We start from the raw sequence: 12,733 nt of genomic DNA on the forward strand, positions 1-12,733 counted from the left end.
CATAATAAACTTTATAGATTTACCTTCTAAAGAATTCAGAATTTGACTTTGATTATCTAAGTATACAATTATTTGGTTCTTCTGGATTTCTGCTCACTGACAACTTCATGTATTTATAATATACATTTCAGTTATGCTTATGCAAAGAAATTATTTGTAGGGTGATAATATTAATAATATCTACTGAAAATAAAACTGAGTTCTAATCTAATCTAACAGGGAGGAATCCATAAGATGTGACCACATAGCTTTTATCTATAATTTTGATAATTAGATGTTAATGTACTATCATAAAAATAAAAAAGAGCATTCTCTGAAATTTACTAATAATACAGGTTAAGTTTCTATCTTTCAACTACCTAGAGTAACAGTTCTCAAAATGTAGCCTAGAGTCTAGTCTGTACAACACCTCTTAAAAACACTCGTAAGATATGATTTTCCTTTTAACACTCAATTTCTCATCATATGCAAAATGTAAAGAACAGTTTTTCCAGAGGTTATGTGATATGTGAGTATAACAACAGATACAACAAAGAGGCAAAAATGAGAATCTAACTTGTTTTCATTTAGGCCAGCAACTAGAGATTTGCAAAAATGCAAAACAAGATGATTCTTCTATTTATTGCCATTAACATGTATATTAATGCAAAATGACTCTGTAATTATTACTTCAAACGAAAACATTTTAAAAATTCTCACTTTCAGTTTTTAATTTGGTACACATTTATACATATATATGTGTGTGTCTGTGTGTGTGTATATATATTATATGTATACATATGTTTAAAAAGCTCTTTGGGTCTTAAAATTTTAAAAATATATATTGTGGTCCTGACACCAAAAACAATTGAAAATCACTGCAGTATAGTAATAAACAATTTCTAAGTAGTACATGTGAGACAATAATCCTAATTTTTAAAAGGAAAAATGAAACATTTATTTCAAAAGGATTATCATATGTTTATGTTTGAATTTTCTTACTAGGACATTATATTAAGCCTCTTGCACCCAGTTACTTGGGAAGCTGAGGCAGAAGAATCACAAGTTCAAGGCCAGCCTTGAAAACTTAGTGAGATCCTGACTCAAAATAAAAAATATAATAATAAAAATAAAAAAGGGCTGGCAGGAGTAGCTCAGTGGTAGAACATTCCTGGATTAAGTCCCCAGTACCACACAAACAAAAAAAAAAAAGCTTCTAATTCTTCTCAATAGTTTACCAATAAACAATGATTCAAAGTCAACAAAACAAGATACACACAGGATTTCTATATATAACTGATTTTTTTTCTTCTTCTCATCATGATGCATCCCTACTCTTACAAAGTAGGAAAGTAATTTTCCAAGTCTCTGGGCCAACTTTTAAAATTAGATATTACCTACATATTAAATCCTGCCACTATTCCCCCAAATTCTCCTTCTTACTCTAATATACTTGCAAGTTTGATTACAATCTTCTAACATGTTATATGTTTACCTATTTATTACATTTATTTCCTGTCACCCCACAGAAAGCTAAATAAGGGTATTTAGCTTTATTTTACTTTATTCACTAATGTATTCTCAGCCACTAGAGTGCCATAATACAAAATAGGCACAAAATAAATATTTGTTTAATGAATTAATGAATAAAAAATGCAAACTTCATCATTTTCTCTGGGAAGAAGAATGTCTTATCAAATTAATACCTGCAAGCATCCAGTAGATACAAGTGCACTGCACAGAGGAAGGACACTGGTGGCTCAAGGAAAATTCTCAGGGCTCAAGAGTTTCCTCTTATAGTCTCAGAAATGAAGAAAAGTTAGAAGACAAGAGATAAGAAAAGCTGATAGATTTGGAAACAGTACAAGCTAGGGGTAGTAGAAGTAGCCTTTTTTCCAATTGTACGATTCCATAAACAGAAAGAAAAATAAGAATAAAATCAGCTGACACACCTCTCTTCTCCTGATGTATTTCTTCCAGAAGTTGTTCCTGCCTTTCTATCTGTTCAAAGAGACACTGGAGCTCAGATTCCTTGTTTTCAGTCAGATCCCTGAGTTGTTGTCTGCAAAGCATCAGCTGGTGTCGCAGATTTTTCTCTCTGTTTTCTCTCTCTCTCAGTTCCTCACAGAGCCACTGAAGTTTAGTCTGAAAAAATAACATTTACATCTAATATTTCAGAAAACAAAATGAAAATCAAGGACAGTGCATTTCAAAATATGAGGAAAAAATAAAGTAACATCATGATAATCTGAACAAATGGAGACAATAAAAACAAAATTAAAGCAAAATTTCTACATAACAATGTTTTACTTTGCATAAATGTTGACATTAGTTAAAAGTTGGTCAGGAACTTTTCAGAAAATCTAGAATATTATTAGATTTTTATAAAACACTTAGTATACTCCATAATCTTTAGCAAGACAACAAAATGGTATATCTATTCTATTAAATTTCTAACCATAATACAGGTTGTCCCTGATTTGACATACAAGGCAGTCTAGTATAGACATTGGAAATTTTTAAAAGTCCCAGAATAAAAACACTTCTTTGCGTAGGTTTTTTTTTAAAGACGAAATTCCTACTTTTTAAGTCTAAAAATGCCTATCTCCATAGGTCCAATGAATGCAGGTAGAAGAGATTAACTATAGGTCCAGGGATAAAATCAACAACTTCCTGCAAATAAGAAGTCAGGAAAGTAAAGACAAATCTTTCTGATAGATTCTACCTTCAATCTAATACTTAGATACTTAAAGTGTGAGGGGGGAGAAATACCTCCTATACCTCCACCTTCTATACAGGAGTCAGTCATGTCTCAAGATCTTTCCAAGTAAGGATACCCTTCATTCCCCAGTTGATTTTAAACAATCAAAATAGCCCTCACCACAATAAGAAGTATACTGAGTGAAACAGATGATGAGAAGCAACATCAGGCTGTTATAGGACAGTTTTAAGCACCTCCAGCACCAAAGAGGAGACACAGCCCCTTTGGTCAGAAGGACTATAGAGCAATGTGCCTCAGTGATAAAAAGTATGATTAGTAAAATTATAAAACAATTATATAGTAATATTGGAAGGCAACCAATGTGTGACATGTAAATATGTTGGATGAAGGAAAGTCATGCTTTTGAAGGTGAAACCTAGGTCAAAATTATTAATATAAAACCTCCTCCGGAATGATGGCATGAAGAATTCTACAGAACTGGTCTTCAACTCCTAACACCTGAAAATTATTATTCCAAAAAAAAAAAAAAGGAAATTCTCCAGAAATTGTTCTATGGTCCACAGTAAATGAAGGAACATCTGTTCAAAACACTGAATTAAATTTCATTAACCCATTAAGTTCCAAGTTTTCAATTCTGTGAATGTAATATACTTTCATATATTATTGCACAATTTAAGTGTTTACAGTTATTCCAGGTTTGGGACACAATGGGTTAAGAACAGCAGAAAGGGTTAAAAACAGGCCCTTGAGACATGACTGCCCCCACTCCTCCTTTCCACAAAAAGCTCTACTACTCATTCCTAAATGTTACCAAGAAGACAAGGCTCTCTCTTCTCCAGTTTACAGTCAAGGTATATGGAGTCTTACTCAAATGGCAGAGCACCAGTATTTTTCATCTTTTATATCTGACCTGCACAAATTCCTGACAAGTGTAACCAGACGTTGCAAAGTCCTTCCTCCATGGTGGCCATTGCTCTATCCCAGGCATAGCAGAGTGAGAATTCTGGGACCACATGGACATTTCCCCAGATTGCTTATAATAAAGCCATGGCTAAAAAATATAGTTGTTTTTTTTTTAAATCCTCCACAAAATATTAACAGAATCCAGAAATATATTAAAAGATTTTAATATCAAAATCAAGTGGAATTTATCCCAGGAATGCAAGTTTGGTATACACTTAAAGACTACTGATGTAATACAATACAGCAATAAATGTAGGAACAAAGCCACATGAATACATGTGAGAAATAAAGAGAGGGAGGGAAAGAAAAAGAAAGAAAGGAATGAATGAATGAATTTATTTCAGACAGCATGCCTCTGTATAAAATTCAAATGACTTTATCTTAAAAACCTATTAGAATAAAAGAGTTCAGCATGTTGCAGTATATAAATTCATTATAATAAAAATAATATTTCTATAGACTTGCAATGAGGAGTCAAAACATAAAATTTAAAAATCAAACCATATTTATAAGAACACCAAAAGAATAAAACACCAGTGAGGCATGGTGGTGCATGCCTGTAATCCCAGTGGCTCAGGAGGTCAAGGCAGGAGGATGGCAAGTTCAAGGCCAGTCTCAGTAACAACGAAAACCTGTCTCAAAATTCAAAAATATTAAAAGGACTGGGGATGTAGCTAAGTGTCCCTGGGTTCAATACCCAGTATATAGAAAGGAAAAAAAAGAATAAAAATCCAATAAACTTTTGAAAAGAGCAAAACCTATACTGTGAAAGTTTTACAAGCACTACATTGTCGTGAGCTGGGGGTATAGCTCAGTGGTAAAGCACTTGACTAGCTAGCACAAAGCCCTTGGTTCAAACCCTAGCACCACAAGAAAATAAAGCAAAAAACAGCAATACAAAACAATATTGAAAACAATTAATCAAAGACACCTGACCAGAGGAGCTGAAACTATGAAACTTTCAAATGAAAACAGAGGCATAGATCTTTATAAGCTTGAAGTGATAATTTTTTCTTAAAAATAAAATCAAAAGAAAAAAGTTGATAAATTGTACATCATGATAATCAAAAATCTTTGTTTCCACCAACTAAGAAAAAAGAAGCCTTTTAAATGAGAGAAAATATTTGCAAATCAAACCACATATTTGTTAAGAGACATATCTAGAATACATAAAAGTCAGTGATATAATTTTTAAAACAGGCACAAAATCTAAGCAGACATTTCTCTATAGAAGGTATACAAATGGATAATAAGGACATGAAAAGATACTCAACATGGTTAGCCACTAGGAAATGCAAATGAAAACCAAAATGAAATTCCATTTCACATCTAGTAAGGTAAATATTAATATAAAAGACAACTATTAGTGTGGATGTGTAGAAAGTAGAAATCTGACATACTGCTGGTAGGAATGTACAATGGTATAAATACTCTTTGGAAAACAATCTGACAGGGTTAAACAAAGACTTAGCACATAACCTAGCAATTCAATGCTAGGTATGCACCCAAGGGAAATAAAATGTATGTCACTGCTGAAATTCATACAAGTATTATTTATAGCAGCATAAACACAACAGTCAAAACAGAAACAACCCAAATGTTCATCAAATGATAAATGGATGAATAAAATTAAGTATATGCAAATAAGGGAATACTATTTGGCAACAACAACAAAAAAATGGTACTGCTATATGCCACCACATGAATGAGCCTTGAGAACATTCTGTTAAATAAAAGAAGTCAACCACAGAAGACTGCAAATCATAAAATTTCACTTATATAAAATGACCAGAATAATGAAATCTATAGAGCAAGAAGATTAGTAGTTGGTTAGGACTGCAAATATAGGTGAGCACAGAGTGGTAGGCAAAGGGATACTAATTTTCTTTTTGGGTGATGAAAATTTTCTAAAACTGATTGTGCTGATGACTGTGTAACTATCATTACACTAAAAACCATAGAATGGCAGTAGTAAACACTGAGTGGAACACTCTAAATGAGAGAATTTAGGATATTTAAATTTTACCACAGTTTAGCTGTTACTCAAACACCATAAAAGGAGGAATAAAAAGATAAAGGGGCGAGGAAAATGAAGCTAAAATGAAACTTTCCTGAGTAAGAGAGATGTGATGTTACTACATGCTATGCAATCTGTCGGTCCTCTGTCTTGTCCAAATGTCACAGGGTGATACAGACTTCAGTTGGGCTGTGGGAACCAATTAATATTAAGGAAATTTAATAAAATCTGTTTTGTTTTGTTTCTCAATATTCCCTATGAAATATTCATGCAAAGAGGTTAAAAGTTTCCATGAGACAAAAAACATGGGTAACTGACTGATAAAAGCAGGGATTTTCTACCATACCTTTTTCTGAAGCATGAGGAAAAAGGTGTTGGGTTGAGTGTGTGGTGATATATCATCATCCTCATTTAGCAAATGAGACTATAGTTCAGACACTATACTCTTTAGAAAATATAGTCTACACAGAGCAGAGAAAAATCAAGAGATTACTATAACACTCCAAGCAAATAAAAAGTGTGAGGGATGCACCAAAGCACATGAGTCAGTAAGCTATCCATCTCTGTGATCAAAAAAAAAAAAAAAAAATCTAAGAAAATCAAAGGAAGAAATATTTGTTTGGGCTCGAGGTTTCAGTCCTTGCTTAGCTAGGGTCATTGCTTTGGGTCTAAGACAATGCAGAATACATGACAGAAGAGTGTGGCATAATAAAGCTGCTCAGTTGGTGGCAGCTGGGAAGCACTGGGAAGCAAAGAGGCAGAGACAGACAGACAGACAGACAGAGGGACTGGGGGCATGGTAAAAAGGACAGAAACAAGAAAAAAACCCTTACAGACATGCCCTCAGTGACCTCCACATAGTCCCCCCCCCAGTCTATAGTGTCTGCCACTTCCCAATAATGCCATAAAATGTGAATCATTTATGGATAAATTCATTGATATGGTCAGAGTCCTCATGATTCAATTATGCATCACATCTGAAAACTGTGTACTGAGGATCAAGTCTTTAACGCTTGAGCCTTTGGGGTACACTGTAGACCCAAATCATAACCTGTGTATGTATTTGAGATTTGACAGATCCCCATAAGTTATTGAAAAGTTAGAAGAAGAATCAGTTGATGGCCAAGGTTTTAGTTTATAAAGCTGCAAATCAGGAAACCTAGAAGAAACAAAGATATTTAGAAGTGAAGAAGTTAATGTCAGCTTGGAAAATGTTGGAGTTGATAAACCTAGGAAACACAGAACAGATAGTTACATGACTAGTAGGTCTAAAGCTTAAAAGACCTAAAGAAAAGATACAGACTAAGGAACCCTCAAGCAATTCAGGGAGATAAAACTGGCAGAACAAATGAGAGAAACCAATCAGAGTGACAACAGAGACACTCAAGAGTTTAGAAGAGCTGAGCAGAAGCTCAAAAGTAACACTGGAGAGAAAAGCAGCAAAGGTGAAAAGAAAACTCAAGTTTGCAGTGATAGTACTGAAAGTTAAAAAAAAAAACAGATGAATATATACTCAATATCAAAGAGTGTCAGGAAGAAGGGACAGTATATTTTACTATAAAAAATAGACATCTTTTGTCAAAATTAACTACACCTCACTCCACCTAACCGAAAAAGAACTAAAATATGAACACCACACTGTTTATAGTGATTATTTCTAAGAAGAGGGGAGTAGAAAGGGAGATGATATAGATATTCAGAATGTATTTCTGTTTATTTCTATACTGTCAAAGACCTTTAAGATGTGAATGAATTCAATGCATTATATGATATAGATTATTCTCTACAATTTAACTAGTAATTTTAGATATAGTTCATTTGGAATATGATTCTGAATGTTATTCCTTGTCACTTGTTTACTGACATTAACTGGACAAAATAAGGAAAAGCTTATACTCTCACTGCCTGCTTCTATATTAAAAAGCACAATCTGAATCTACAGACCATGACTTTTGTTCACCTCACCAAATCTTGCCATCTCCTCAAGAAAATAATCCAAAGAGCCCCAGTGAGTATGATATTATTAGTAATACAATGCAGAGGAAAAAAGAAAGGTTAGATCTATTTATGGAAAAGATATATTGACAGCCAAGACTTTTTGCTAGATTTTGCACCATAAACACATACACATATTTATCCTTGCAAACAATTTAAATCCTAAATACTTTCTTCAGGAATGCTATACTATTCTTCAGATGAAAGCTTCAGGGAGGACAGGCATATATGGATGCACCCCAGGTTCTGCACAGGGCCAGATCCCACACTTTTAACTCAATGAAAACTGACATGCTGTTAAGTTCTCATAAAGAGATAGAGCACCTCCTGTTCAAGGAACAAAAACAGAAAGTGATGTTTTGGAAATAATAAGTCCAATTTCTTTTTTAGAATGGGTGTCTTAACAAAGCTGAATGAATACTCAAAAGCATTTAGAATCTGATCACTATTAATTTGGACTACAAAAATATAGCTACGAAGAAGGGCTAAAGTCTGCACATATGCAAGCCTGGCACCTCCATATTCTTCAGGCACAGTCCTAAATAAGGGCTTTCAGGTGGCATTTTGAAAGCTACAGTTTCTGATTCTGTTCAAACAATTTTGATACTTTTAAATTACTTCACCAAGTAGTTTCAAGGATCTAGGTAGGTATTAACCATTGTGCTTGAGAAATGGGGGAAGCTGGGCGAAAGGCAAATCTACAACCCTCATATTCACATTTCAAAATTGAAATGCCTAGAGAATATGGTACATTTTCAAAAAGATTAAATCACTGGCAATGGAAATATGCTATATATTAGTTCTGGAAACACTGGTCTGAGATCAGGTATTAATGTTATCATGCTTATTACAAATTGATTATACATGTAGATTAATCCAAATTGATTAAGTCAGAATATTAAATTGATTTATTAGTATGAGGGTGTAATTATTACCATTTAATAAAGAACAAAATTAAATAACTTTGATAAACTTACATACACACACACACACATACTAGGATAAAAGGATTTAAAAGTGATAAACCCAAAAGAATGTACTTTTAAAAAATTATCAAATGGAATACAAACTGATAAAGGGTAGGTTAACCACAGACTACAGAAGAGACCTTGTGAGAAAACAGAAGTCAGTTTTCAACCTCCTTTCAATAGGAAGACCACCTGTTTTTTTTGTTGTTGTTGTTTTTTTTTTTTTTTTTTTTTTTTTTCCTGTGGTGCTGGGAATCGAACCTACGGCCTTGCGATTGCAAGGCAAGCACTTTACCAACTGAGCTCTCACCCCAGCCCAGACCACCTGTTTTGACAACAAGTCATGATTAGGTAATAATTCAGGATTTAATTGGATCGGTTTGCATCATATATGGTAAAAGTAAATAGCTACAAGTGTCAGGTGAAAAGCACAAACACAAGAAAAGGTGAGAAAATACTGCTTTCTTGATGTATACAACTCATTCAGACTATTTCTTAACTGTTTTATCTTCTGATGTACACATGGGTTCAAGTATCATATCCATTTCTAGGAAACATGTGCTATAAAAAACAACAGTAAGAGCATTATGATGAATGAAAGAAACACTTCCCCCTTCAACACTGGGAATCAATAAAGAATGGAGGGGACTACATCAAACCACACTGCAGATACCTATTCTAATATGATCAGGTACAAGGTTCTTCTCAGCTCTATTTTCTATCACATGAAAATGAAACTATAGTTTTACCAGATAATCTGATATCTCAAAAAGGAAAACAAATTTCAAATCATAATTATGTAATTGCCTGCTATTCTAAATTTTCACTCACTACCAATTTAATTTCTTGAAATTGATGTAGTAAAAACAAAATGAATCACTGGTGATCACGTGCTTCAATCCTTTGGCTTCATCTGTTTTTACTCAGGGTTTAATTGCATATGTGAAAAACAAGTTCACATTTCCCATTCTTTAGCACTTTCCTACATGCTCCATCCCAATCTCTGATCTTTATTAATAACCTAAAGTGGTTACTATTGCTAAGAGGTGGTAGTAGAGAAACAACACATTTGTTTCTTTCTAACAATAATCCATTTGATTTCCATTAAAACAAAACAAAACAATAAGCAACAACAATGAAAAACTACCCCTGAAAAGAAGTATTAAATAGGTGTGACGGGTGTTGTGAATTGACCTGTATCCTACCAAAATTCAGATGGGAAATTTGGGTTTCACTGAAAACCCAGAGTGTGACTATATATAGAAAGAGGATCTTTACAGAAGTCAGAAAAGTCAGATCAGGGTCAGGCCCTAATCTGTTCTGCTGTCCTTATAAGAGGAAGATACATCATAATTTCCCTTAGAGAACAAAAGTCAATTGACAACATAGAGAAAAGTTGGCCCTCTACAAGACAGGAAGAGAACTCACCAAAAGCCAAAACTGAACCTTGATCTTGGACATTCAGTCTCCAGGTTTGTGAGAAAATAAATGTCTGTTGTTGAAGCTATCCAGCATGGGGTGTTTTGTTATCACAGCCCAAGCAGACTAATAAAATATGGCCTTTAATTTATTCCTATCAAGTCTTCATTCCATTATCAAACAGAATAAAAGTAGGTTATAGTTATATGCTTGTTACAAATTGAATATATATGTAGATTAAAAATCAATCTACAGAAATTTAATCAACCAATAACCAATTATGAGAATCAGTGTTTATTAGATAAATATCTTCATTAAGAATCTTGGAGAAGCAGCTTGGAACACAGTACAGGAAAAACTTTAACAATTCCAAATAATAATTAACTAACAAGGCTATTAATCACAGAACAAAAACCATTCTATTAACCGCTCACAGGAGCATTTTAGAGATTACATAATAGGTTCATTTATTTAACTATATCAACAAGCACTGCTAAATAAACCAAAATAGATAATTTCAAAATAAAGCACTTTTTTTTTAACCTTCATTGTTGACAGCTTGTAATGAGGTAGGAATACTTGTAAGTATCTAGTAAAACTATCACAATGATTTTTTTTTTAATCTGTGAAAATTCTCCACTGAAACTTAGCATAATAATAAAGTCACTATGGAAAGACGCAAAATTAAACACCAAGGAAAACAGAAAATTCAAATAAAAAAGATTACAGTTTAGAGTTGGTAAAAATATTAGGACCCATAATTTTGCTGTGTTAACAACTATGTTTCCTTCATGAAAACTCTAAAAATAATTTTGAAAAAAAAGTGCTTACATAAGAAACAGAATAAAGAGAATGATAATTATTTAGAATGTGCTAGGCCACCAAAACAAAACTAAACCAGAACTGAAAAACTCAAATCCATGTCAACCTAAAAATATAATTATAATCTAAGTAAATAATCTCCCTACATTTTAGTTATGCATATAAGGAAAACAGCAAAAATAGTTCCATAACATTACATATTTATAATATAAAACTTTCTCAAATTGAACATATTCCATGTACACAATCTAAAGCATATTTTCAACAAATGAACCAAGATACCAAGTACAATATTTTCTTTTCTGTATAAGGATAAAATACTAGATGATTATTCAGATCCCTCAATACAAATTAAATATACTGGGTCTAATATCTCTCACACAATGGACTGTTTGAAAATATTCATGTTACAAAATGACAATATTCATAAATGTAAAGTCTAGATTACACATCCAAGGGAGAGAAGCAATGGCAAAGAGTTCAGAAACTCAAGCTCTAAACCCTTCTCAGTAATTACCTTTATGTCCTTAAGTAAAACTCAATACTGCCCAAGCCTAAGTTTTCCTATCTACAAACTGAGGTGAAACTATATAATCTCAAAAGCTGTCTCAGTTGTATGGGAAGGAAATGCAAATGCTTATCAATGCCCAGAATATGTTATATTGCAAATTGTGTACCCTAGGGAAAACAGCAAAGAGAACAATACAGAAAACTCCCCAAACAAGCTGTGTATTTATTATCCACATATTCTTAAAGTTCACAGCTCTGATCAAATACAAGCAATGACCAGAAGCAGAACATTTGCTAAAATCTCATTTGTTATTTATAATATTAAGCTACAATATTTAAGCTGAGGAAGAATCTTGAATGGAAAATGCAAATATATAATTACTCTTAAAAATACTGAGTCATTAGCCAGGCATTGCAGTAAGTGCTAAAAATGTAATGAGGCATTAGATATGAGCATTGATTTCATATCCTGCTACTTTATTGAATTCATTTATGAGTTCTAGAAATTTTCTGGTGAAATTTTTCAGCTCCTCTAAATATAGAAGATGGAAAGATCTCCCATGTTCTTGGACAGGCAGAATTAATATTGTCAAAACGGCCATACTACCAAAAGTGCTATACAGATTCAATGCAATTCCAATTAAAATCCCAATGACATACCTCATAGAAATAGAGCAACCAATCATGAAATTCATTTGGAAAAATAAGAGAACCAGAATAGCTAAAGCAATCTTTAGCAGGAAGAGTGAAGCAGGGGGTATCACAATAACAGAACTTAAACTATACTACAAAGCAATAGTAACAAAAACAGCATGGTGTTGGCACCAAAATAGACAGGTAGATCAATGGTACAGAATAGAGGACACAGAGACAAACCCAAATAAATACAGTTTTCTCATACTAGACAGAGGTGCCAAAAATATACAATGGAGAAAAGATAGCCTCTTCAACAAATGGTGCTGGGAAAACTGGAAATCCATATGCAGCAGAATGAAACTGAACCCATATCTCTCACCCTGCACAAAAATCAACTCAAAATGGATCAAGGACCTCGGAATCAGACCAGAGACCCTGCATCTTATAGAAGAACAAGTAGGTCCAAATCTTCAACATGTCAGCTTAGGATCAGACTTCCTTAATAGGACTCCCCTAGTACAAGAAACAAAAGCAGAAATCAACAATTGGGATAGATTCAAACTAAAAAGCTTTTTCTCAGCAAAGGAAACTATCAGCAATGTGAAGAGAGAGCCTACAGAGTGGGAGAAAATCTTTGCCACTCATACTTCAGATAGAGCACTCATCTCCAGAATCCATAAAGAACTCAAAAAACTCTACACC

At 33.4% G+C, this 12,733-nt stretch overlaps 1 protein-coding gene across 7 annotated transcripts in view; it reads right to left on the bottom strand.

Annotated features, from left to right (window-relative positions):
* The window catches only part of Cep128 (centrosomal protein 128), a 418,908-nt gene that overhangs the window by 233,287 nt on the left and 172,888 nt on the right, over positions 1–12,733 (bottom strand). For all 7 annotated transcript variants that reach the window (XM_047541495.1, XM_047541492.1, XM_047541498.1 and 4 more), the window contains one exon: positions 1,932–2,124. In XM_047541495.1, coding sequence (XP_047397451.1) covers positions 1,932–2,124 — 193 coding nt within the window. The remainder of the gene's footprint in view (positions 1–1,931; positions 2,125–12,733) is intronic.

Source organism: Sciurus carolinensis, chromosome 2 (genome assembly GCF_902686445.1).
Source record: "Sciurus carolinensis chromosome 2, mSciCar1.2, whole genome shotgun sequence".
Lineage (NCBI taxonomy): Eukaryota > Metazoa > Chordata > Mammalia > Rodentia > Sciuridae > Sciurus > Sciurus carolinensis.